Genomic DNA, 27,557 nt, shown 5'->3' on the forward strand with positions numbered 1-27,557 from the left:
TAGGATGGGGAAATACTGGCTCAAGAAGAACTCTTTGAAATACCGCACAGATTTGTAGCGGCAGAGTTTAATGCCATCTTGACTATTTGGTCTGGGTGAAATGAATTGGTAATGTTGATCCACTTCTTAGAGGAAAAGTGTCAGCATAACAAAACTACTACCATAGCAGGTACTAAACTACGCTCTTTTTACAAACACGAGCAGTGGCCAAGGATTGAATAGACAGGTAACTTGAACGATATTCATTTGTGGGTGACAGAGGGACAAGTGTTGTCCATACAGTAACCTGAATCCTTTAGTCCCAGGGCTGTACATTTCATAAGCGTTGGCATCTCTCTCTCGCTCTATATATTGTGTTAGTTTTCTTGTGATGTTTTTAAATTACTTGGGAAGTCATCTGTCAGGGAATGGCTCTAATGGCCAAAGTAGCAGTGCTGATGTCTCTGCGGAGACCACCTTACGATGTATGGCACAGATGTGAACTTCTAGTAGTTTGGGAGGAAATCGAGGCTGATAGTTCATATGTACTTCAGAACACAAAACTTATAACTTATGTATGCCTTTACTCAGCCTCCTCTGATATTCTTGTTTAGATCCTTGTCTGAAGCCATGTCTGTGGAAAAAATTGCTGCTATCAAAGCAAAAATCATGGCGAAGAAAAGATCTACAATCAAGACAGATCTGGATGATGACATAACTGCTCTTAAACAAAGAAGTTTTGTTGATGCGGAGGTAGATGTAACCAGAGACATTGTCAGCAGGGAGAGAGTGTGGAGGACAAGAACTACAATTTTACAAAGCACAGGCAAGGTAATGCTTTTTGTTATCAATATTTTTGAACCAGCATTTAGAGGCTAAATGCATTGCCCATGTTGAGTAGTTGTGGAAAAAACCTTCCTTGGTGTTTTGTTTTTTTTTAAGTTGAACAGAATGATATTAACATGTATGATATAACACCTAGGTAACAACCATTTCATTTTCTTTTCATCTTTTGTAATTTTCTCTGCCACCCTTTCTGTCTTGACAGCTACAAATAGTAACTGAATTTACTGCTGCTCAGATGATCCTTTTACCAGATTTTAAATAACTAGACTTCTTGGTCATGTCACTTGTAGGATTTAAAGATAGGAATAAAAAAAAAAAAAATTCTGAAGAGTTTCTGTAATGCATTGCTAAGTCAGTTTCAACCCTCTTGCCCAGCCTTTCGTGCCCTAAACTCCATGGGCAGTGCCTAGAGCTTTTCCCCCCTACAAAATGGAAATAGATTTGATGGTGGAGCAGGGAGGAAGATTAACAAAACACAGTGTGGCGGGAAAACAGTAGGCTGAAGGGCCACTGGCATACCTGGAAAAAGCTCAGTTGAGAGAGAGTGTTTTTATCTTCATTACACTGGGCCTTGTCATTTGCTTGATAACTTAGGCCAGGGGTAGGCAACCTATGGCATACGTGCCAAAGGCGGCACACGAGCTGATTTTTAGTGGCACTCACACTGCCCGGGTCCTAGCCACCGGTCTGGGGGGCTCTGCATTTTAATTTAATTTTCAATGAAGCTTCTTAAACGTTTAAAAAAGCTTATTTACATATAACAATAGTTTAGTTATATATATATAATAGACTTTCATAGAAATGAGAACTTCTAAAAATGTTAAAATGTATTACTGGCACACGGAACCTTAAATTAGAATGAATAAATGAAGACTCGGCACACCAATTCTGAAAGGTTGCCGACCCCTGACTTAGGCCATGTCTATTCTAGCAAACTTAAAGTGGCACAGCTATACTGATACAGAGAGCTCTCCTGTTGACATAATAAAATCACAACAAGTGGCGGTAGCTGTGTTGGCAGGAGATGCTCTCCTGTCAACATAGCGCTGTGCATACTACCACTTATGCCAGAAAAACTTAGATCGGTTACAGAGGTGTTTTTTTCACACCCTTGAACGGCATAAATTTTGCCAACGTAAGTGGTAGTGCAGATGTGGCCTTAGTAGCATCTAAACTGGAATAGTTAAAAGGAAAGAGGAACTGATCTCTTTCCAGAACTCTACTGGCACAGTTCTCAGTGCAGGTTTGGGCCGGCCTTGTTTTGTCAGTAGCTCAAGGTGTACTATGTAGGTGTGAGAAATAATCAACTAAAGACAAGGTTACTTGGCTATACCAGTTGAACATGAAAAGAAAGTAACCACATCTTGCCGTCATACAAATGATTAAAAAAAAAAAACAAAAAAAACCCTGCTCAATTTGTTAGTGTGCTTGGGCTTGGAAAAGTGATGGTGTAAAAATGGTAGTATGGTCTTCCATGATTAAAGTGTGTCCACAGTTCGTAGATCAGATATATTCAGTCCACAAGCATAAAAAAATATCCTAGCTGATCATTCTGCCTAGGTTTTGAACACTGAACAGCACTGCCAGTAATATAGGTTTGGTGCAACCCTGATTCCTCCAATTAGTTTACAACAGTTTAAATGACTGCAATTTAGCCTATGTCTACACTACTGTGGTAAGTCAACCTATGGTACACAACCCCAGCTACGTGAATTACCCTGTGGGGGAGTCCTGTCGACTTACCTTACGTTCCTTGTTGGGAGTAGAGTACAGGGGTTGACTGGAGAGTGGTCTGCAGGATTTGATGAGTCTTTATTAGACTCGCTAAATCAACTGCTGGTGGATCGATCTCAGAGCGTTGATCCTGGTTGTAGTGTAGACCTGCCCTCAGTGAAGAATTCTGTGGAAATTGGAATAGAATTTGATTCATTCAGGCTTTGCTGCGTTTTTTTCTGGTAGGCCAACAGGAGTGAAAAACTATAATAACTTTAGTCATAGAAGTTGGCAGATATGATTGAATACACAAAGGAACAGATTTGTTAAGTAGGTGCCAGTTTTGTATAATCACGTTTCAGAGCCAAACCACACTTTTTGATATCAGTTATTTAGCCTATTTTTCCTTTAAAGCAGCTCACTTTTGGAACTCCTTTGGAAGAGGAATTGTTTAGAATCAGTTTTGCAGTGTTGCATATCTTCAGGTTAGAGTGAAAGCATCTAATTGGGAACACAGTTGATTTTACTTGTCTTAAAGGACACTACCAACTTGAACTTTAGTCAACTTTTAAGACAGATTAAGTAGTTTCCAACATTACATATGCTTCTCAGTTGCTTTACAAGTGTTTGAATTTTTTTCTTTACGGCCACAATTTCCTATTTTAAGGCATTTTTCTTACCTTTGTGTGAAAGACCAACACAAAGTGGAAACTGTATGCAAAGTGCTCTCAAATGCACAACGTAAACAGAGGTATTAGAGGAATTCACTTTTTTTTTTTTTTTCAGGTATAGTAAATTTAGTGGTTACTGAAAGAGCAGTAAAAAATGTTTTTAACAGAAATGAAATATGTACTTTTATTTCTGATTAGATTAAGGGTGTGTAGATCAACCTTCCCCTTAAATTGGACAGGTCTTGCTACCGTAGATCTTGCTTCTATTCAGTGATTGTAAAGGAAAATGCTGTTTACTAAGAGATTTGTAAAGCATGCGCTTAATGGAGTCTGAAGCATTGACATTCACCAAATTAGGTAGCATGAGGTCTTGCCATTGCAGTCACTTTATTGACAACTAAATCTATTTCTAGAGAGAAGGTTAGACTTGTCTTGTCAAATATTTATATAATTTCAAAGAATTTGAACTGAAATATTGACTGGTTCACATATGCCAGAAGTGATATTCACATTTTTAATGCTACAAATCTTTGAAAAAAAATAAGAAATTCCCATTGTAAGTTCTTCAGCTGAAAAATGTTTTTTACCAGAGTGGATTTGTACTCTGTCAACAATAATTTAAAATTGGACCTTTAAGTAGAACAGCTACAGAATAAAACATTGAGAATAATGGGCGTTGGTTTCCTTCTTTAAAGATGTATACCATACACCTGGGGGAATTCTGTGCCAAAAATATAAAAGTTCTACGCACAATATTTTAAAATTCTGTAAAATTCTGCATATTTTATTTGTCAAAATACTACAATCACATCAGTTTAAATTATTTTGGTAAATTTTTTCAAAATGCCTATCAGCAAGCAGGGCCGCCCAGAGGGGGGGGCAAGAGGGGCAATTTGCCCCGGGCTCCGCAGGGGCCCCCATGAGAGTTTTTCGGGGCCCCTGGAATGGGGTCCTTCACACGCTCGGGGGCCCCAGAAAACTCTTGCGGGGTCGGGCCCCGGAGCTTCTTCCTCTCCCGGTCTTCGCTGGTGGGGGAGTCCTTCTGCTCTGGGGCGGAAGGACCCCCCACCATCGCATTACCGCCGAAGCGGGACCTGCTGCCGAACTGCAACCCGGTCTTCGGCGATAATGCGGTGGCGGGGGGCCCTTCCGTTCAGGGACCCGCCGCCGAAGTGCTCCGAAAACCCGCAGCGGGGGCCGCCCGCCACCGAATTACCTCCAAAGAGCGGGCTGCACTTCAGCGGTGGGTCCCACTTCGGCGGTAATTCGCCAGCGGGGGGCCCCCGCCGCGGGTCTTTGGGGCACTTCAGCGGCGGGTCCCAGAACGGAAGGGCCCCTCGCCGCCGAACAGGGCCGGCTCTAGACATTTCGCCGCGCGGGGGGCCCCCTGCCGCTTGCCGGTCCCATGGCTCCGGTGGACCTCACGCAGGCTTGGCTGCGGAGGGTCCGCTGGTCCCGCGGCTACCGGTGGACCTTCTGCAGGCGTGCCTGCGGATGCTCCACCGGAGCCGCGGGGACCAGCGGACCTTCCGCAGGCACGCCTGCGGGAGGTCCACCGGAGCTGCCTGCCGCCGATGGCCCCAGGCCCCCGGAATCCTCTGAGCGGCCCTGTCAGCAAGTATGTCTGTAATAATACAACAAAAAAGATTCAGCAAATGTTTTTCGATACTAAGCCCACGTCCAGACTACAGCCTAAAATCGATGTGCTTAAAATCGATTTTATAAAGCAGGTTTTATAAAATCGATTTTGTGCATCCACACTAGAGGTACTTACATCGATGTTGAGCGTCCATTTTCCCTGGCGTCCATCTTTTGCTTGAGCGTTGCACTCTGGGTACCTATCCCACAGTTCCTGCACGGGTCCCTGCCCTTTGGAATTATGGGTTACTAGCCCAGTGCATGATGGGATCAAAGTCCCCGTCCTGGGTGGTTCTGGGTACAGCTTCACCCCCCCCCCCCTTCCTGTAAACGGCACACAGTCAGTTCGGGCTGGGTGGTTCGGGGAACGCGAGAGCAAACCGCGGCGAAGCTGGTCTCCTTTCCCGGTTTGCTCTCGCGTTCCCCGAACAAGCAGGTCTCCTTCCCTGCGGTTTGCTGGGTGGTCCGGGGAACGCGAGAGCAAACCGCGGTGAAGCTGGTCCTCCTTCCCCGGTTTGCTCTCGCGTTCCCCGAACCCCGAGCAAGCAGGTCTCTTTCCCTGCTGTTTGCAGGGGGGTCCGGGGAATGCGAGAGCAAACCGCGGCGAAGCTGGTCTCCTTCCCCGGTTTGCTCTGCGTTCCCCGAACAAGCAGGTCTCCTTCCCTGCGGTTTGCTGGGTGGTTCGGGGGAACGCGAGAGCAAACCGCGGCGAAGCTGGTCTCCTTCCCCGGTTTGCTCTCGCGTTCCCCGAACCCCGAGCAAGCAGGTCTCCTTCCCTGCGGTTTGCTGGGTGGTCCGGGGAACGCGAGAGCAAACCACGCTGTGCAAGCAGGAAATGGAATTTCAAAGTTCCCGGGGCTTTTCCTGTTTACCTGGCCAGCAGAAGAGTACCTTTACCTGTGTAGAGCGGCCACTAGAGCACTGTGGGATACGTCCCGGAGGCCATTAACTTCGATGTCCGTCCACACTATCATAAAATCGATTTTAAGAAATCGATTTTGGGGTTACTCCTCTCGTTTAGATGGAGTTCCAAAATCGATTTTAGGGACCCTTAAAATCGATTTTATGCACTCTGTAGTGTGGACGGTTACAGCTTTAAATCGATTTAGAGCTCTTAAAATCGATTTAAAGCTCTAGTCTGGACCTGCCCATAGATTCCTTACTGAGCATATTAATACAGAACTTTGAGTAATAATTTTTTTAAACTACAATCCTGAAATGTATTTTCCACACCCCACAGAAGCAGTGCCAAGGCTTGGTGGAGTCAGGGGTAATGGAGCTGAGGGAGAGGGAAGGAGACTGGGAGTGAACCTGGAGGGTTGTTGGCTATGGGTGAGAGAAGTATGGGTTTTTTGGCTGGAAGGGCAGGCGGAGGGATTGTTAAGGAATTGGGGAGCCTTCCCCGTGCAGACCGTGGCTGACCTCTAGCTTTTCCCGTTCAGTCAGGCACATCTCCCCCACTGTCTTCATGTGTCCCTGCACCTCCACTCAGCTACCCTGTCCCTATGTCTTTGCACCCCCACTCAGCCATCCTCATCCCCGTATAGCCCTGCACCCCAACTCCCTTTGTGCCCTATCCCAGTCTGTCGCCCTGCACTAGCCCTTCTGAACCCCAATCTGTGACCCCTTGAAGCTCTGTGTACCCCGCTCTCTGTCCCTCCTGAATATCCCATGCCTCCTCACTTAGCCCTGTGGGCAGGGTGCTGTGAGGAACGCAGGCTTTCCTTCCTTCCTAGCTGCTATTGAGCCAGCTGCCCTCTGTTCTGGTGCCACAGTAGCCCCTGCTGGATGAAAGGCATAACTGCAGCACCTCTCAGGCAGAATGTGTTTTCTTCAGAGCAAAAGTCTGCAGGGAACATGAGTTCTGTTCATGTGCAATGGCATAGAATTCCCCCAGCAGTAAACCACACAAGAAGGGAAACTTGATTTCAGGTATCTGAACTTTATTTTGTAAAACAAAGAGCTGAACGCATAAGGAAAACATTACCTTTTGCTGAAACAGTTTTTGCTTAATTAATTCCTTCCTTTCACCCCATTTCCACCCCCCTTCCAAAATAACCTGTGACAATTGAGCATTTGAATTCTGCCCACAGGAGATTTCAGTGACCAGTTTGTAATCAAAAGAGCATTTCCTCTGTTCAGTCTGTACCATCAGAGGGTTAGTGTCACTTATTCTTCTTTTATAACAAATTAAATTAGTTCGTGCTGGAGCTGGAAGGAAGAGCTGCAGAGTTCACAGGAATATTGGCAGGGAGTCTTTCCATCTCAGTGGTTTTTGATGTACACAGCTCAAAACCTTTTCTCACAGCATGCCCAGAAATATTTCTCAGATACTAAGCAGTGTGGTAACTCAGTAGGTTGGGTTGAACATGTGGCAGTTGTGTGAGGAAAAATCTCAGAATTGAAATCTAACAAATGCTCTATGATTGTGCTTGTGTAGTTATGTACTTTTTAAAGTAAACCTCCATTCTCCTGGGAACAGGGTTTTTTGAGAACTCCCTGCGCTCTTCCATGTGTTTCTACCTTTTTGCTCTATAACCCATTTCTAAAATGTACTGCAAACAATTTTCCTGGGTGCTGGCTGGTGAGTCTTACCCACATGCTCAGGGCTTAACTGATCGCCATATTTGGAGTCGGGAAGGAATTTTCCTCCAGGACAGATTGGCAGAGGCCCTGGAGGTTTTTCGCCTTCCTCTGCAGCATGGGGCACGGGTCACTTGCTGGAGGATTCTCTGCACCTTGAGGTCTTTAAACCACGATTTGAGGACTTCAGTTACTCAGACATAGGTTGGGGGGTTGTTACAGGAGTGGGTGGGTGAGATTCTGTGGCCTGCATTGTGCAGGAGGTCAGACTAGATGATCATAATGGTCCCTTCTGACCTTAAGTCTGAGTTTATGAACTCCGACATTAACTACAGTGAGAGCTTTTTATTCATGTATTATTGTGGAATATTTTTCCACAATCTAAAATATAGGATGTTTCAAAGTTACTTTTTCTACATGAGATTGTCATACCCACAGGATTGAGGGAATATTAGCTAGCCCTGTTCTTTTCCCATACCAGCCAACCTCTGGGAAGACTGGAAGGACTGCACCACAGTCCTTCCATGGTCTCTACATTAGCCAACAAGCTGGAATGGTTGCTATATCCATTTTTATGATGCTTATGCTGGGAGTTCCTAGCTACTGGCTTTGTGGATTTCATGGCCCATCTCTTGACGGGCTCCTAAATCCCTTCTTTGTTGGGGTCGATGCTTTCACAGTTCAGGACAACTGCACCAGTCATATCTGTAGTCCAGTAAGGGCATCCATGCCCAAACTTCCAGCTGGCACCTCTCTTGGGCAGGGAGGCATCTCTCTCCCTCCTGATGGGTATTTCCAGACCTCACAGTTCACTGCCTATACTGTGATATCCCAATCAAGACAGGCTTCCTAAACAGACCAGCATCTCCGCTTTGCTTTCTCTTTGAAGGCTATGAATAAGGTAACTGCCTGTGGTTTTAAGTTACCACACAGCGTATTGTAAGCAAGCATCTTTATTCTTAGGGTAAAAGCATTACAGAGAAAACAGTAAAAGAACCTACACACATGCCTACTAGAAATCACCTCCTATCTCCACAAGGCCTCTCATAAGTGTCAGTTCTTCCAGCCCTTCCCTAAGAATTGGGGCCCACCCCTTGGACAGAAGGTGCTATCCCTTTTGCTGGATCAGAAAGGAAAGTTCTGAGTCAGTTTTAACTCAGTCTATTTATCCTTTCTTTGTCTGTTGGTCTCTAGAGAATCCCCTTTGAACTAGGATAGGCGATCTCCCCAGAAGGTGGGGACCTGAATGACTTTGCCTACTAACCCTCCACTCTTTTTATTTCCTGGAGAGCTATGATTACCCTCTGCCATGGAATTACATACAGTCCCTGACCCCCAATGATACTGTAAGATCTACCAGATATTTTTCAGGAAATTGCTATATCTGCTGCAAGTGTAAATCTCACTCTGGAGGCCTGGATGTGGAACCAAACTGCCCTAATATGAGTCTTAAGTGACACAAAAGGCGTCACACCAACAATCTGTGCCTGGTGAGTTTCACCATAGGGCAACAAAAGGCCAAGAGGAAAGATTAGAGAGACAAGATGAGTGAGGTAATATCTTTTATTGGACCAACTTCTGCTCTTGCTTGAAAGCTTGTCTTTCTCAACCACAGAAGTTGGTCCACTAAAAGATATTACCTTACCTTCCTTTTCTCTTTAATATCCTAGGCCTAACATGGCTACAACTACACTGAACACAAGAGAAAAGATTACCCACTTGGATTTGAACAACAGATCATCGCAGATATTATACTTTGTTTACCTATACTGAATTTTTATTGTTGTCTGTGGGGAAATCTGAAGGGAGAACAGAGCATTGGCGTAGAACTATAGAAATTGGAGATGGGAAATGTGGATCTGAGTTAAAACCTTGCCCAAAGGGAAGTAGCTTTGTACAAAATTAAAGAATATAAGAATTTAAGATGCCCTGCACACATAGCTGATAATAACACTTACCCAGAACAATTCTTACGACATTACAACTTGTTATATGATCACAATTAGAGAAAAGTCCTTTTTTGGAGGCTGTATCTTACAGATTGATGGGAGTTTACAGGTGGAAATGACTTATCTCCTTTCCAATGCAGGATTGTTCCCTTCAGAACACTTACCAGTGCTTTGTCCAAGCTAGATATAAATGTTACAAGCACTAACTAAGGCTTTCTCACTTTGCTTGGGAGACTATCAGATCGTCTGATCCTGATACTCATACGTTTAGGAAGGGAAAATTTCATTGTATCATTGCTGGTTATACCCCTCATTCACCATCCTCTCCATTGTGGATGTTTTCACCTTTCAAATATTTGTGTATACTAAGTTTCCTCTACTTGCAGACCCCAAGAAGAACTTGCAAAGGAAAAGAAGACTGTCCTCTGTTTGTATTATGATGTATAAAGAAGACCTGAAAGAGTTTATAAACCCCCCAAACAAATAAAACTCCTGCTTGAGAAATTCACAACTATCTATTTCATCTTCCCTGCTCTCGCTGGAGAATTCCCAGGAGGATTAGTGCAGTGAAGCAGGTGTTTTCACAACCCTCAGTTGAAGGGATGGCAGGAAATGTTTGGATTTTTACCAGAGGGAGTTCTTCCCAACTATTAGGAATGTATTTCAGCACAGAGTTTTAAACTATCTAATTAAAATGTTTCTCCTTTCTCTTGTGATGTTCTGCTAATCCCTCTGTTATCGATTGTCTTCCTTGGAAAATAGGGTAGACTGTGTGTGATATATTTTTTTTTAAAGTGCAATTTTTTGTCATTTAGAAGCAAATTGGGCACAACCCCACTTTTTTCATTTGTAAGACACCCTTAAATAAGCTATATGTATTGAACTCTAATCTTGATTCATAAATCAGTCCACTTATCAGTTTTGCTTCTCTGAACGTGTGTGTGTGTGAGAGAGAGAGAGAGAGAGAGAGATGAGATGCCTAGAGCTGAATGAGACATTCTAGAGATGGTCACATTTGGACTGTATAAAGAGGAACTACTGCTTTCCCACCTGTAGCTTTGATGATTGTGTGTGTATATACAGCACACAACTACATCACTGTGTTTTTGTTCTGTTGCACTGCACTCCTGTCTAATTGGATATCCATCATGCCTAGGTACCCTCCAACATTATTGCTTTCCAGATTTCTCCTTCCCATTGCATAGGTATTCTAAATTATCTTCTCCCCTCAGCAGCATTAATTGACACAATATCATGTTATTGCTTGCCAATATCTTTGATTGTCTGTGGCTATGATTTGTGTGTACTTCCTTTGTGTTAACTGGTTTATACTACTTCCCAGTTTTATATCATTTACAAATTTAATTTGCATCTTTTTAAGAACTCAGAAGAGCCTGGGTCATGGTACTTGCCCGTCTTGAAGTGATGCAATTTTTGACAGAAATTTTGAATGAAGACCAAGTTGCTTTCACTGAAATTCCTAGATTTTTGTCATTCTAACTATATTTTTTAAAATGTTCCTAGTTGTGGAGTTGTTTACACATGAGGGGAATACAGTCTCCAACCATTCCCACCGCAGTATATAATAACTTTAGAACTTTAATATTCTGTACTTTTGCAATGATATCCTTATATTAAAGGTTCTGTATAGTAGATTTTGGTGCTGCTGTAGCACTTTAATAAGACCTCTATACGATGGTGAGATAAAGCTTGGAAATGAAAAACAAACAAAAAAAAATTGTTCTTTGAGTGTAAAAGCAATTTTGTGTATGAGCTCTAGGTGGCAGAATTGTTCCATGGTTCTGAAATTCACAGCTATTGCAGTGAACTTGATATCTGAAGCAATCTATGAGGGTGAAGTATGCCCAGTTAAATTAGGAGCTAGTATCCTTGTTACTAGCTTGTTCAAACTGAATAAATTTGTAGTTTAAAAATGGTGACTGTCTAACAGCATGAATGTGAGATTTTTACCTCGCCCAACTTGTCTCTGTAATACAGTAACTCCTCGCTTAACATTGTAGTTATATTCCTGAAAAATGGTACTTTAAGTGAATCTAATTTCCCCGTAAGAATTAATGTAAATGGGGGTGGAGGGGCTAGGTGCCAGGGAATTTTTTTCGTCAGACACAGACACAGAGATAAGTTTTAAACAAACAATTTAATACTGTACACAGATGGGGGCTTGGAACCAAAGTGGAACAGCAGCCCCTATCATTTCTGCAAGCACCGAACACGCAGGCGGCTGCCAAACAATTGTTATAAGGGAGCATTGTGCAACTTTAAACGAGCATGTTCTCCAGTTGATCAGCAACGAAACAACGTTAAGTGAGGAGTTACTGTATCCTGGGGCCAGCATGGCCGCAACAACACTGCAGATCTGATGGAAGTTTCATTGTATGATCCCAATCCTCATTTCATCTGTATGGGAATTTACTTACGACTACACTAGTATTTGTAATGGAGATCAACATACATATTTTGTATGTACATTTTTTGTTCTGTATAAGAACACCCCCAGTATGTATTGTACCTGCAATTAAGGCCAGATTTCTATGCCCTTGCTCACATAGACTACTGTTCAATTTTACTCCACAAATAATCCCACTGAATTCTTTGGGACTACTCATGAAGTAAAGTACTATTCTGTTTGAATAAGGGGTTTGGAATTGGGTCCTAAATGAATAATCCATCACACAGGAGCAGCACTTCTAACAAGAGCTTGTCTATGCTGGGGAGTTGCCTTCATGCCTTAGTTTCCTTACCTGAATAGCTGTCGGGGAATGGCTTTCCATGTGAACGCTTACTGTACATTGACTGCCATTGTGCAGTTAGGTTAGTACACTTCCAAAGGCACTTTTAGTGCAGAATAAGTGTGTCTGGACAGGGAGCTAGCACAAAATAGCTATTGCATTTTAAATTCACACCCTTGCTTATTTTACAATAACTTTCTTATATAGACTAGCCTCATGGAAACCCTGAAGGCAGAGTCCATTTTCCATAAATGTATTGATAGGGGAAAAAAAATAAAAATGAAGCAAATGGACTTCTTATGCAGTTTTAGTCATTGTTTGTCTTTGACATATTGTAATGTTTATAGCTGTTCCAAACTTATGAATTAGTCTTTATTCTGTTTCACATAAAAATTTCAAATATCTTTTTCATGTAATACCTTTTTAATATAAAAATACTAGTGGAATAAAGTGTAATAATGCAGAACAAATGAGGTGTGAAATCTGTTCTGTGAAACATAATCCACGCATTTAATGGAAACATCTATCTGCATTTTCTGCACAGACTGTAGTGCACTATAGAACTGCTGAAACCTCTAATTAGAACCCTAGGAAGCAATACTTTATTCAAAGAGCAGCTGTTTGTGAAAGGTTGTGTGTGGCTGTTGTATTTATACTGCTGCAGAATTTAATTCAGCCTCTAATCATTTCACGTTCTTTAAACATCTCACACAATCTTAAAATGTCTTACTGCAGTCTCCTGTAATAAATCTCATGCACACTAACCTAACCACAGACCCAGTAAAACTTAATTGTCAGTCCATCAGTCTACTTCCTTCTTAAAAGCCCAGCTAAAAAGATGGGTTAAATGTGGGTACCACTTGCATTAAAACAATACTGGAAGTTCATCTACCAGTCAGTAACAAGCCACAGTACAGACAAAATCTGCATGTAATATATTTTGACATAGAGATCTGCTTGGGTTTAATTTTTTGGCCTGACAGGACCTGAATTAGAGAGGGAGGAGTCATTTTCCAATCCAAACGTCTTTTTCTACCTGCCAAGCCTCAGCCAGTACCTCCATTTCCTGTCTGTGGTTTTGGACTGTCGATGGCTGCATGTTCTGGCGAATGTCTGCCCTGCCCCTGATGCACTGTGTATGCTGTGAATGGAAAGGTGCTGCAACTCATCAGCATGCTCACCCCACAGCACATGCAGAGCAGAAATGTGGCAGCGGCTGGTTGCCAGGTGCAGAGCACTGTGAGGTTACAGTGCCAATCCTACTGGCGAGGAGGAGGAGAAATGACCTGATCCAAGCGAGGGAGGGTCTGGTTATCTTCTCATTTGACCTGACCTGGATCCAACGTTTCTAATGGGTTTGGTTCAGAATTAAGGGCTCTAGTTTGACCAACTTCTCACTTGCCACTTCAGACTTTCATTCTGTAGGCAATGGTGTCCAGCTCATAACTTGTAGAAATGAGGCCTGAATTGGCACCAGTTGGGCAACATTTGCACTTTCCCATGTCATTTAAAAACCAAATGGATAATTATGGAAGTGAAGATGGACCGTTTGACTATGGAGCACTCTTCTTTTCTTTGTTTTGTTTGTTTTTTTTAGTATGAATTAAAGGAAAATGATTCATTATATTTGCCTGACTTTTGTATTTTTCTTGCTCCACATAAGCAGCTGTCCTGTTCTCTTTCACACTTTTCGTTTCCCAGCAGATTTTTTCCCCTTTAATATTTTGGTGATTTCAGGGTTTTTTAAAGAGTAAATGGAAAATTCTGATTAACTTTTCTACTTGATAACAAGTTTGTCCATATAACATAGTGAATAAATAGCAGGTACAGATGGACTTGGAAGCAACTAGAATAGCTTCCACATGACTGACGCTAGTAACCAGACAAAAAGAAACGACAAACAATGGGATTTCCATGGTAGTCAGTAGTTTTTAAAGTACTTTTCAAATTACCCAAAGATTTCAGTAAGGAAGCCATTGTTAGTTTGTGCCCCCAGATGGGGGAATTTTAGTAATCTAAAAGTGCACAATTTGGAATTTAAGCTAAATTTGGAGCAGAAGTTAGAGGAATTTTCAGACACAAGTGTGTGTCGAGATGAAAAATGAAAGCTTAATGTTGCTTCTACCTTTCGGGACTTTGAGAAGGCACTAGCTACGTAGGTCAACTGACTTTGACTGTCTTTTTTTTTCCTGTCACAAGATTGTAATTTTGCGTTCCAGAATGAGCCCACATGCACAGTGAGAGCCTCATTTTTGGATGTTTACTCTGAATATAGATGTAGCACTAAAGAGATATAGATAAGTATTAGTTTAGTATAGATAAGTATTAGTGTTAGCTGTAGCCAGGACTGAAAATTATAAGAGTCAGGACTGACTGTGTGTGTTGCCAACTCTTATGCCCAAACAAAACTAATTATTGTCTACCATCATACCACTATATGCAGAGCTGGTCTGAGTGCACCCCAAACTTGACTGACTTTAAGCATCTCTGTGGGTGAGTTTTAGATGTCCTTCTGCAGAAGCTAAGCCCAGCTGAAGAGTTGTTCCTCCCTTCCCTCTCCACCCCCTCTTCCCCAAGTTCAGAACTTACTTGGAGATCTGTGGAAATCTCCTGCTGTTCCCTATGTCTCTGACTGCATCTTTGATAGTCATGTCTTTATACATGTTGTAAGGCTGACAATATGCTGCTTCTTGTCTCATATCTAAAAATATGGTGATTTAGTCATGGTTTTTACACTGGATCTTGTTACTGAAAGCTATATTCCGCTGCAATGTCTTTTTGAAGAGACTGTTCTAACGTACATTTAAATACACTGTAGCATTGGGGAGGGCAAACTTGTTGGCTTGAGGGCCCCATCTGGATATGGAAATTGTATGGCGGGCCATGAACGTTCACAAAATTAACAATTCAGAGATATTCAAATAAATGTTCTTTATTAAAGATACATTTTAGTAGAAATAAATATAAAACCTTACTTACTGTTATACCATCATAACAATGTATTACAATAATTAAACCCCACTTACCCCCTTTCCACGCCCTTTCTCTCTAGCCTGGATTTGTTAGGCGTCAGCTTCCAGTCATTGGAACTCATTGAGATTCACCAGCCCCTGCTTTCAGAAATCTCCATAGGTCTCGACAGCCCACAACTGTCACTGAACACTGAGCACTCCTGGGTGAACTACTCTTTCTTTTATCTTCAGCAGTGGAAAATGAACACTACTGAAACATCAGTCATCTAAGCCAACAAGGAGCTGGCATGTGGACTTGCACATTCCAGGCTCTGATGGCTTGTTTGGGTTGTGCAGCCAGAATAATATGCATGCTGTCATGCAGGTCCTGAACACACACGGAGTGCCAGGTGGGCGCAATGTGGCAAGTCCCCCACCCTGCTCCCGAGCGGGAGCAGCAGGGTAAGCCCCCGACCCTGCTTCCCAGATTAAAAGGTCTGACGGGTTGGATGTTGCCCAAGGGCCGTATTTTTCCCACCCCTGCTTTAGCATCTGCACACAGGTATCTTCGCAATCATAAATGGCTGAGTATACTCCAGTTTCAAAGGATACGGTCTCAGAATAAATACCATAAATACCCAGTAGCTTTGTTCTGGTGCTCAGGCTGCATCTATTCCACCCTTTTCTTGTATTGTTAATAGAGCTGGTTGTGTTAATAATTAATAATAGTCTCAAAAGCTTTAATTTCAGTGTAAAAATTGTTTTATGAATTCCTCCTCATTTTCTAACCAGCTAGAATGAAAATTTCCACAAAATGATTTGCAGATATTTCCATAAACTTCATTTTTTTACCAGCTCGAATTATTAGTCACATTTTTTAGATGGGGCAAAACCAAGGCTTAAGCAGGCCAGCATTGTTCTAATTGAAGCAGTAGTCTCCAGTTCTGCAGGATTTTTGAGTAGGAGAGTGTGATTGGTGGATGGTTGCGTTGACAGATAAGCCGACAGTGCACCAGAGTTGGTAGTTGCTAGGTCATCCCGCTTAGAAGCTTGGAAATTCTCTGAAGCCCAGCTAAAAATGTTTAGTTAGAATTATTTTTTCTTAATGGATTCAGATTTGGGTGTTAACTTTATAGTCCCTTAAGGTTTCTGCTTAGATTTCTCAACCCAAAAGATGGGAATGCACTTGATACTGCTGCTGCAACCTGGAAATCTAGGAGCACCAATGGTTTCACTAAACTCCTTTGATTACAAACCATTGAGATAAGAGAAGCCATACTTCTCTGTTGAAGTAGCAGTCATAATCGGATAGCTTTCCCTTTCCTACCAGCATAATAGGAATTGCCACATCAGACCAGACTACTAGTCAATCTGGCTGGGGTTGGTACATAATATGTCACGTTTGTATTGAGTTTGATGGCTGTTTTCCATCCAGAGCTCTGTTGTGGAGAGGAAGAAAATTGTAGAATCTGGTTTCAGTCAGGATAAAATAGAGTTTGGTGGTGACAGACTAAGGATTGCTGAACTTAGGGGTCTCCATATCTTTGAGGGGCCTCACCTACATTGAACAGATTGGGTGATACGATGGAAATCCATGAGATGTGAGAGAGACCTGGCACAATGATTCCGTTCATTAGGCACTCCCAAATGGGTGAACAAAGTCTGTCTAATTTGTATGCAGTTTTTCTCTGTTTACAAGCAGGCATATACTCTTTGAAGCACGTGTTGACTCAAAATGTCTTCTAGCTGTATTTCTAGTGTTCCAACCAGCTTTGATGGTCAGTGGGATTCATAAGTGTGTAACTTGTTTTCCAGAACTTTGCCAAGAATATTTTTGCGATTCTTCAGTCAGTAAAAGCCAGAGAAGAAGGTCGTGCACCTGAACAGAGACCTGCACCAAATACAGCACCAGCGGTAAGAAATAAATCTTCTTATTATGGACCTGCTGGTCGTGGCTCCGTAGCTGCGGTTGAATTGAGTAAATAATGGCAAGAATTCTTCGGAAACTACTCTTCATTTTGTTTGGTTCTAATTAAATAAATTACAGTAACTTTTTCATGCAGAACTTTTCCTTAGATCATCTTTACCTTAAACTGTATATGGTGGTTTTGGAGGAGTTGAATACGCTTCATTTGTTCAATATGTGTTGCCACTTATAGACTGAACAGTTAATGCCAACTACTGTATGTGCCACAAACACTCACTAGCATTCTGCAGCTACTTGGAAGAATTATATTAGATAAGACTATCGCCATTTCCAGCAAAATGCCTTCCTAACTGTATTTTTTGACAGATAAAGTAGTAAAATGTTTAAGAATCTGGAACATGACTCTTGAGCAGCAACAGATCGAATCAGCTGTCCTATGCCTGTATCAAAAAGACAGATTTGCTACAGACTAGGGACTCAGCGGTTAGGCAGCAGTTCTGCAGAAAAGGACCTAGGGGTTGCAGTGTATGAGAAGCTGGATATGAGTCAACAGTGTGCCCTTGTTGCCAAGAAGGCTAATGGCATTTTGGGCTGTATAAGTAGGGGTATTGCCAGCAAATTGAGGGACGTGATCATTCTCCTTTATTTGGCATTGGTGAGGACTCATCTGGAGTACTGTGTCCAGTTTTGAGCCCCACACTACAAGAAGGATGTGGAAAAATTGGGAAGAATCCAGCGGAGGGCAACAAAAATGCATAGGGGACTGGAGCACATGACTTATGAGGAGAGGCTGAGGGAGCTGGGATTGTTTAGTGTGCAGAAGAGAAGAATGAGGTGGAATTTGATAGCTGCTTTCAACTACCTGAAAGGGGTTTCCAAAGAGGATGGATGTAGACTATTCTCAGTGGTACCAGATGACAGAACAAGGAGTAACAGTCTCAAGTTGCTGTGGGGGAGATTTAGGTTGGATATTGGGAAAAACGTTTTCACTAGGAGGATGTTGAAGCACTGGAATGGGTTACGTAGGGAGGTAGTGGAATTACCTTCCTTAGAGGTTTTTAAGGTCAGGCTTGGCAAAGCCCTGGCTGGGATGATTTAGTTGGGGATGGGTCCTGCTTTGAGCAGGGGGTTAGACTAGATGACCTGCTAAGGTCCCTTTCAACCATGATATTTTATGATTTACATTTTTATTGTTCAGGTCTATCTAGGCATTAGAAAAGCAGTGGTTTTGAGTTGTAATGTTTACTGTTTTATTAAACTTAATAATTAAATTATTGAACTCCTAATGGTAATCTGCTATGAAAGCCAGTTAATCTTACTTCATCTTATTTTGATACCTCTGTGCTATATGTACCAGATTGGAGAAGCAAGATGAATTTTGACATTTAAATGCTTGCTTTATGCTGAAATTGATCAATTGTTCATAGAACTACTCAGACATACAGTTTGGAATGATTGTAACTGTGTGACTAAGTCACCCATGAAAAAGATGCATGAATCGATATTTAGTGCATCATTAGATTGGTAGCATTTTGAAAATGCATTTTAAATATGCCTTTTTTCCCTCTCAATTTAATCTTGTTCTATAGGTTAACACCTCTTTAGCTTTAATCAGATTTGTGGTGGAGTCTTCGGTGCATGTGGCTGAAGAACCAGCCATATGTTGTCAGATGACAATTCATTCTTGAGCCCCAGGATGTTCGCAAATTAATGGAATTGATAACTATGGATTTCAGTCATTTAGCTCAGTTAATGTGGCTTTCTGGTGTTACTTTTGTCTTGCTTCAGAATGTTGTCAGTTCTCTAGATTTGCCTGCCATTAAGTATATCTTTAAAATATACTGTCTCAATAAGAGGTTAAAATGAAGTTAATTAAAAGTACAAACTGTCTGAAAACTTACACCTACATAATTTCCTGAAACTGTAAAGTCAGTTTACATACAATATTTTCCAAAGTTCAGAAACTAAAATGTGTTAATCAACATACATTTTGAGATGCAGTAGCATATTTTGTTTGCTAATTTGTTTTAGGATCCCACTTTACGGACTAAGCAGTCTATTCCAGCTGCCTACAACAGATATGATCAGGAAAGATTTAAAGGAAAGGAAGGTAAGTTGATCTCACATTATTAATTAGCATTAAGGAAACACTGCATTTGAGAACTGAAAAGTGAAACTGACTCGTCTGTTTTCATTGTCAAAGCTGAATAAGTGTAAAATATAAGCTCATAAATGATGACTGAAACATCTTCACATATAGTCTCTGGTAGTAACGCAAGCTAGGAATCTTATTTATTAAAAATTATTTTTTAACCTTAGCCTTTAAGAAACAGATTGTCTAGTTAAAAACAAAACTTACACGTTAAAACACTTTTTTGTTCAGTTTCAAGGCAGAGATAGCATAAGTAGTTTAAACTCATAGGGCATGGGTATGCACGTATATTAGTCAAGCCAATAGTCCACTTCAATACTTATTAAAAAAAAAATCTGATAGAGCATCCTTTAAATAGTATGTCCTGAAATTAAAGGGAAAAAAATCCTTTTTAAAAAAAAAAAAAAAAAAGGTTGAAGGTTCTTCTGTTTCTAATGGATGCCTCAAATATTTTGGGCCTAATACATAACATGGTCAGGTCCATTCTTCTTTCCCCTCCCTTGGGAGGGAGGGAGTTGTTGAAAGAGTGGAGATATGCCAACCTATTCTTTCAGAGGCACTGATACATACTGCAATGCTGCACTGGTGCTCTTTTTTTTTTTTTCTTTTAAAAACAGGTTTTAAACAGCAAGATTAATTCATAAATACTGGTGTAGTGTTCGTGGAAATTGCTTCAGTAACTTTATAAAGTCAGCCATAGAGCCAGTGATTGGCCTTCAGGTTTCTTAGAGTGCTAAGGGAATACCTGGGGATTTCTCCCCTAGCAATGAATCCACACTGGGGAACTGCTAGTCAGCCATTTCTTTTGACAACTTGGGCACTAAGAGTGTGTCTTCACTACCGGCTGGATCGGCGGGCAGCGATTGATCCAGCAGCGACACCGTGGTAAGTAGATCTAAGTACATCAACTTCAGCTACATTATTCACGTAGTTGAAGTTGCGTAACTTGGATTGATCCCACCCAGTGTAGACCAGGCCTAAGTGTCGTGTGTGTGTGTGTGTGTGGGTGGTTTTTTTAAGAGTACAAAATTTTGAAAAATTGAAAGAGAAGTATAATTTAATTAAAACCCATATGGGGCTGGAAAAGCTATGGTTTTTGTATCCTAAACAGCAGAGACTAAAGATAATTAGTAGTTCGACTATAGTTCTCATTACAAATAAGGAATGCATTTTTTTCTGTAGCATACAGTGTGCCTAATGCGTGTGGCTTAAAATCAAATCCCACAATTCTTCGTATGTATAATGTATTCAGTGCTGCATTTAATATGAGACAGTGACCCCTTGCTCTGAAGTGCTTATAATCTAAAGACAAAAGCAGAGACAATAAAGCTATCAAGCTATAGTTATCTTTTTATGGAGACCTTATGGGACCTGGGATTCTGGGAAAGATTTTGAAGGGCAAGAGAGCTTATTACTTGGCTTTGAGGCACAGCAACTCTCAGTACCTGAGCCATTATCATTAATGGTGATTAGTAATTGAGACAGACCTGGATCCTCTGCCTTCAAAGTTTCCAATCCATGTGGGTTCTATAATGTGTTCTCTGTATGGCATCTTTTTGATTGGGTGAGATTGAGACTCATGGTGGCATCTCAAGTACCCATAGCTTTATAAAAAGGGAATGTTCATGTTCTTATTTCTAAAACTATTTCATGTCCTCAAAGATAATAGAAACCATGGCTTTACATCTTCAAAAACAAAAAGCCCTGTGGGTTTAGCAGAGCATGGTAATAAACACTGACAAACCTTTAGGCAGAACACATCAGCCTTTGACAAAGTGCAAATAATTTTTGGAAATGTAACCATCTGATAAAAATAATAACCTTCAATGTATGATGTACCGAACATTCAAGTGGAAAATAGGTTTAAGCTGCAAAAACAGTAACACTTCATAACCATCAAGAGCTAAATGTCTATTGCTCTCAGTCTTTTGCTCTGTAGTTTCTCCTTAATATTCTGCAGGTCAAGCAGCTTTCATGCCATTCTTTAAACTTGTTATGATTCTATCCTATTTTTAACAAATTAAGTGTGACAACTGACTTTTAACAATTAGATTATATTAAAAATAAAAAACCTTATTGGCATATTCATATTTTTTCTGTTGTATATCCATCCATTTTATGCATGAAGTCATATGAAAACTTGGATGTTAAATATTTAAATGAATACATAGTGCAACAGTTCTCAAAGTGTGTGTCGGGACCATATTTTAACGGGTTGCCACAGCTGGGTTTAGATGTGCTGCGGCTGAACACCCCTCCACCCAGGCCTGAAACCCTTTGGCTTCAGCTTTGGCCCCCTTGCCCAGGCTGGCAGGGCTTCCTCCCTCCCCCCTCGGCGCAATCTTCTAGTAATTTTTGTTGTCGGAAGGGGGTTGCAGTGCAATGAAGTTTGAAAACCCCTGGCATAATGAAATGCATTTGGAAGATCATTTGGCCTGGGTGAGAGCAAATCATATTGGGCATTAATGCCAGTCTTGAAAACAGAAGAAAGCAAGTTGTCTTGTGTGTAGAGCTGAATATGTAGTGTAGCATTCTTGTTACTAACAGGATTAGTTTTTGTAGGGTTTCCTTTAATATGCGAACTCTCTCTTTTAGAAAAAGAATGTAATAATGGATTATTGAAAGAGGAGTGCAGTGAGCTCAAACATGGTGACCACAGCACTTTCATTTCACCAGACCAGGATCTTTTAAACTACAAAATTCTCCCAACTGTATAGATTTCTTGCCTATTGCTTGTATCATATTTTATATACCTACTTTTACAATTTGAAACCTGTGTCAGCCATACCAATGTGCACTTCTTGGAAAGACTAATGGTTCACCTATCAGTCAAACTAGCTACTATTTGTTTTCCATATGGTATAAAATGTAGGGAAGGGAAAAATCATAATCTTTTCAGAGGGAAGATAATGTGGTTCTGAGCCTTGTTATATCTGGATGGCTCAAGGGCAGTCTGCCTCACTGCTAAATTTGTGCTAATTGGAGCACCCACAAAATACAGTTAAGTTAAAAAAGAAGTAAATTGTAGATCTGTGCAGCATAGTGATTAAATATGCACACAGTAATCTCATTATTGTAAAAGCAAATAGACTGAACTCTAACGAAACTGATAAGAGCTCTTTTAAATCAAGTACAATAAACAACCAAAAATTTTGAGTTGCATTTAACAAAACAAACAAACAAAGCCCCCTTCTCTCTCTGTCTCATGCCTAAGCAAGGAGGGTGCAGTTTCCCCATGGAGTTAATGAACACCAAAGAGTAACTGGCTGGCAGTGTTCTTGTTCCTGTGACTAGGATTGATGGCACTTAGATTCATTAAGCATTTTCTGGTGGTTTCTTACTCTTGTGTGGATACAGTATGGGCGTACAGAGGTGGGGAGTAGTTCTGTACCCTAGAGGGAAAAAGAACCTTGTGTTTGGGTTGGACAATCCTGGGATAGGAATCCTAGAAACAGCTAAACCTAGAGAGAAGACATGGGTTGAGCTTTATCTAGTGAAATCTTATTATATTAATTAAGACAAATTCTAGGAAGGGGAGTAGGTAATTTTGGGGCTTTTCACAGTATACAAAGTATTTTAGAACATTATTGGAAAAGAAACTACTTACGCTTTAAAAAGCATCACCTCTTTAAGCACTAAATTTTCATACCCTGTACAAAGGCAGAGTACAGAACCTATTAGGAACATAATGCTAAGTCTTGCAAAATGGGGGAAGAGATGAATCCTCAACCTGAAGCTGGAACTGTGAAGCTACTCTGCAACTCCTGCTGCAGTCTGTGGGGTATAGAACAGACTTAAGGGAGAAGAATTCCTTACATGAAATATATTAGTACAGCATTTATTTTTAAATATTTCTAGTTCTCCTAATACCTTGTTGGTAATAAGTTAAAAACTTACTGTTTCAAATTTATCATTTACCATTTGATTTTTTTTTCTTTTTATCTTTCTACCACATTGTCAGTATTTTAGCAAATTTAGCAATAGATAAAAGACCTATTAAGCCCAAAATTTTCAAAAGTGACTAGGAATTGTATGTCCAACTTCTGGCACCTCAAGGGAGTCTGATTTTTTTAGAAGATGCTAAGGTGCCAATCCTCTGAAAATGAGGCCACTCTAACAAATCTCATGTTGGCACCCAAAATCATTAGTCACTTCTGAAAATCTCAGTCTCAGCATATAATCATTGGGTGAAATTCTAGGGCCTGTGATATGTAGGTAGTCATTATCAAATAGTTGCTTCTGATCTTAAAACTCAATATCCTGTTAGCATTTGAGAGGAACAGGAAAACTCACTGAATTTTCCTCCATAATGAATAGATATAAGGAAAGTATACCATAAAGCATTACTCATGCTGTTCTGAATAACCTGTTAAAAACGAGAACTAAATTGTATATACAACTTGCCACAAAAATAGTGCATATAGTCATTGTAGCTCTTCTATCAGAGGATCTTACAATATTAAAAGAGTTTCATAGTATTAAACTAACAATTACTGCATAAGGACTTAGATTATTTTAATCTCAATTTTGCTACAGTATTATCCATGCAGTCTTAATTAGGAAATTGCTTGCTTCTGTGGGTTTTTTCTACCTTGGATCTTTCAGTATGTTGGATTAATATGGGAATCAGGTTGCTTGTTAACATAAGCAATTTAAAACGTGTAGATGTAAGATAATGGGTTAAAACACTTTAACTTGGCAAGATATGGTAAGTAGACTGCTGAGTTGCAGCCAAGTTTCTGTATATTCTGGGATGGACTGTTACTCAGAAGGTAGTATCAGTTTACTCACCTAGATGGCTTGCCTCGATGCCAAATAGGACAAGTTCTATTACTGGAATGCTTTAGTTAAGGTAGCTGCAATAGTAAATAAGTTTTTAGATTTTAAGTACTATTCTTTGAGAGTAAAGAACAAGTCTGTTATACCCACAGTAAATTGAACTGCTTTAGCAGTCCTGTAGTAGACACAGACCAGTGCTCATTCTCAAACATACTTTATTATGCCAGCTATGATTAAAAGGAGAAAAGTTGTCTTGTCTTTAAACTTAAATTATTGTATGTCACATTAAACATGTTAGAATGTGTCTTGCAGCTCCATCCATCATAAATGGTCTGTCTGTCCTTGCCATGGAAGATCATGTTACCTGGCTATACACCTGGCCATTCCCATCCCCTCCAAACAATCGAGCTGTTAAGGCAAACACACCGCAATTGCTTTGTTCAGCATTATTTCCTCACTTCTGACTTTGACTTTCAAATTGCTAGTGAGCAGCACAAGTCTTTAACAATACAAAATAAACTTAAATACTAGATTTTCTCCTTTATGCTTACTCTTTAAGTTTAACTCAATTTAATTTTGACTGGGCATTAAGGAGGTAAGAGAACTTCATGCATGGCATCATTTTCATGGCACAGACCACCTCTTTCTAACCCTTAAGCTGTCACATCAATCTTGGCAATATAACAAGTTATATTTTTGATTCATAACTGTTTCTGAAACAGAGACAGTGCTCTTCTTGAACAGCATATCTGGCACCCTTCTCCCTCTTACATCAAGGCTTAGTCCTTCATTTTGAACTGTGTGTACTTAATTTAGCCAGTGACATGCTTGACCACTGAGCTAATGTATGACGGTGTTTTTTTGTTCTATAGGATATTCAAGTAATAAACTGCTTTAAGAGCAGTGGCTAAATTGTTCTGTGCTGACCTTTTTAGACTCCTTTGCCTGTGTTTCATCAACTCCGCTTTTAAAGTGACGTTAGCACATGTGAAAAGTGCTGAAATAACTCGGAAGATTTGCATAATCTTTTCTATCCGTGTTCAGCATAGGTGGTAGCAATATAAACTTCTCCACCAGTGCCCTCTTCCTGACTTGAGGGGCTACCTTGAGAAGTGAGATGCTGGCCTTTGTTTCTCTGCTGAGACTGCCACCAAGGTGCCCATAATCAAAAGCTGAATTGCTGTCAGAACAGACACTACTTGTGATCCCATCTAGTATAAACTGATAGTATTCTTTCTGTCATTACAGGCCACAGTGTCGTCTTTACCACATCTAAATGTTTTCCCATGTTTAACTGAAAGCCTTGCTGTTGGACTTAGTGTGGGCATCACTTTTCACCCACACCTTTTTTTTGCTTCATGTTTACGTACAGTTATATTTACACAATAAATTAATGTGTTCAGGCTGCATACTTGCCACTTCTTTTGAACAGTAAATTTATGAAATAGAGGGGGAGAGTCTCCAGTTTCTAAACCTGAAGCTGCTTTTTTGCAGGTAGTAAGCAAATTTATTGTTACGCGAACCAGGTTGTTAGTGAAGTTGTACTATAAATGTATTTGTCTTGTCATGGGGTCTTTAAGAGCTTGCTGCTGTCTTGTAGATGTGTAATGGCATTTTCTACCAAAATTCTAGATTTTAATTATGCTCTGTGCCCTGATTTTTCTTTTGTGCTTAGAATTAAATTTCTATTTAGAAATAGAATCCTACAATCAAAACATGAATGTCATTAATAATAGAGAATAAATATGCAAGGCGTCCACAGATTTTGATTTTAAGAAATACATGTCGTCTTGTTTTTCCAACCTGGTGTGGGTGAGCTGGGTGATGTGATGTATGTCTGAGTATTAGAAGATTATAAAATTAATATTTGCAAATAAAACTTGTTACTATACTCAGGTTAAGTATCAGAGGGGTAGCCATGATAGTGTGGATCTGTAAAAGCAGCAAAGAGTGCCGTGGCACCTTATAGACTAACACACGTAGTGGAGCATGAGCTTTCATGGGTGAATACCCATTTTGTCGGCTGCAGATTGGTATTGAGAGGCTGTTAAACGGAAGCTCATGCTGAGTTCCAGTTGTGAGATGATTGAACTATTTGATAAGTGATTGATAGGCTAGGGGATTTATAAACAGTCTCTCTTTATATCTGATGTATTTTGTACAATTCAGTTACTTAGTTAATGTAGTTTAGAAACCACTGCATGGAGCCCTTTGTTTTTGATTTGGCTGCTAGTAAAGAGGGGTGTGTTAACATCTTGTTTGGAGTGAAATTTGATGTCTGACTTCGTTTGCATAGTGGTTCTTAAAACAGATTAGTGGACCCCTTCCAGATAGTGCAAAGAGCTGCTGTCATCAGTAATGAGACATGTACCACTGAAATGGAGAGTGGTGTACAGGCTTCATTTTAGGTATGGATGAATCAGCCTTCAGCCAGAGCTCCTTTGTGTTCCTAGCAGTTCTCCCTTGTGCTGCTTTAGCCTGTTTGGGTTCCTTCCAGAAATTAAAGTCTGTTAAGTCTTTTTTTGTCAGCTATTACTTTGATGTAAATTCAACCATGATCAGATTTACTGACGGCTCAACACTGGATGAATAGCCAACAAAAGGGACACGGAAACAAACTGCAGAATGACCTGGAATGGTTAGTGGGGCTTGTAAGCAATGAGGGAAAATTTTGGGTACTAAAAATGTAAAATCTACCAGGAGAGTGGAAATAAAGAGCATGTGTACAAATTGTAGTGGTGGAATGTAGTCAGACCGAAAAACTCACATCAGTGTGCTTACTGGCTTATTTTCACTTTGGGGCCTAGCCCTTTTAAATGGAGCCAGGTATGGTGTTTGCAGCAGAGTGAGGCTGGGAGCTAAGGTAGTCCAAGATTTTTGAGGCAGCCCACAGTATAAAATTTGTTGACACATGCAGGGTTATTGAACCATCTGAAATTACTGTTAGGCTACAACATGGGAATTGCTATGCCATAACAGACAATGATCCAGCTAGTTAGGTTTCTCATATCAGTGATGGTGGGTGAAAAATGAGATCCTCTTCAATTTAGGCATAAACAGTTTCTTAGCCTATATTTTGTATATTTTAAGACAATACTATTATCACCTATGAATGACATATACATGCAAAAACAGATGAAGCGAGAAAGATAACCAATCAAGTTCTGTCTCCTAAGGATAGAGCAACTTTTTTCAAATCTCTGGTCTGTTTGTTTTTCCCTGTCTTCTACATGCTCTTGTTGTCAATCACAATCTTTTATCCCTTATTCTGTAGCTTTGTGCAGAATCTATTTCCCAAGTTACCTCATCTGTGTACCTATCTAATTAAAACATTCTTATGCATGGAAGGGATGGAATGATGAGACTGCCTGCAATGGAATGTAGCTGATCTGTGACTGCTAGCACCAAATATTGCCAATGGCCAGTAATGGGACACTAGATGAGAAGGGCCCTCAGTTACTACAGCAATTTTTTTCCCAGGTGTGTGTCTGGTGGGTCATGCCTGCATATTCAGTGTCTTACTGATTGCCATATTTGGGGTCAGGAAGGAATTTCCCTCCAGGTCACATTGGCAGAGACCCTGGGTTTTTTTGCCTTCCTCTGGGTCATAGGGCACAGG

General features: G+C 40.7%; 1 protein-coding gene across 3 annotated transcripts in view; it reads left to right on the forward strand.

Moving 5' to 3' along the window:
- Positions 1 to 27,557, forward strand: part of CDC73 (cell division cycle 73) — a 185,395-nt gene that overhangs the window by 22,246 nt on the left and 135,592 nt on the right. For all 3 annotated transcript variants that reach the window (XR_007775378.1, XM_050961449.1, XM_050961448.1), the window contains exons 7-9: positions 594 to 810; positions 16,896 to 16,994; positions 19,039 to 19,117. Coding sequence is in view for 2 of the 3 variants with exons in the window: in XM_050961449.1 (XP_050817406.1) it covers positions 594 to 810; positions 16,896 to 16,994; positions 19,039 to 19,117 (395 nt within the window). In the remaining variant the exon portion in view is untranslated. The remainder of the gene's footprint in view (positions 1 to 593; positions 811 to 16,895; positions 16,995 to 19,038; positions 19,118 to 27,557) is intronic.

This window comes from Gopherus flavomarginatus, chromosome 7 (assembly GCF_025201925.1).
Source record: "Gopherus flavomarginatus isolate rGopFla2 chromosome 7, rGopFla2.mat.asm, whole genome shotgun sequence".
Classification (NCBI taxonomy): Eukaryota; Metazoa; Chordata; order Testudines; family Testudinidae; genus Gopherus; species Gopherus flavomarginatus.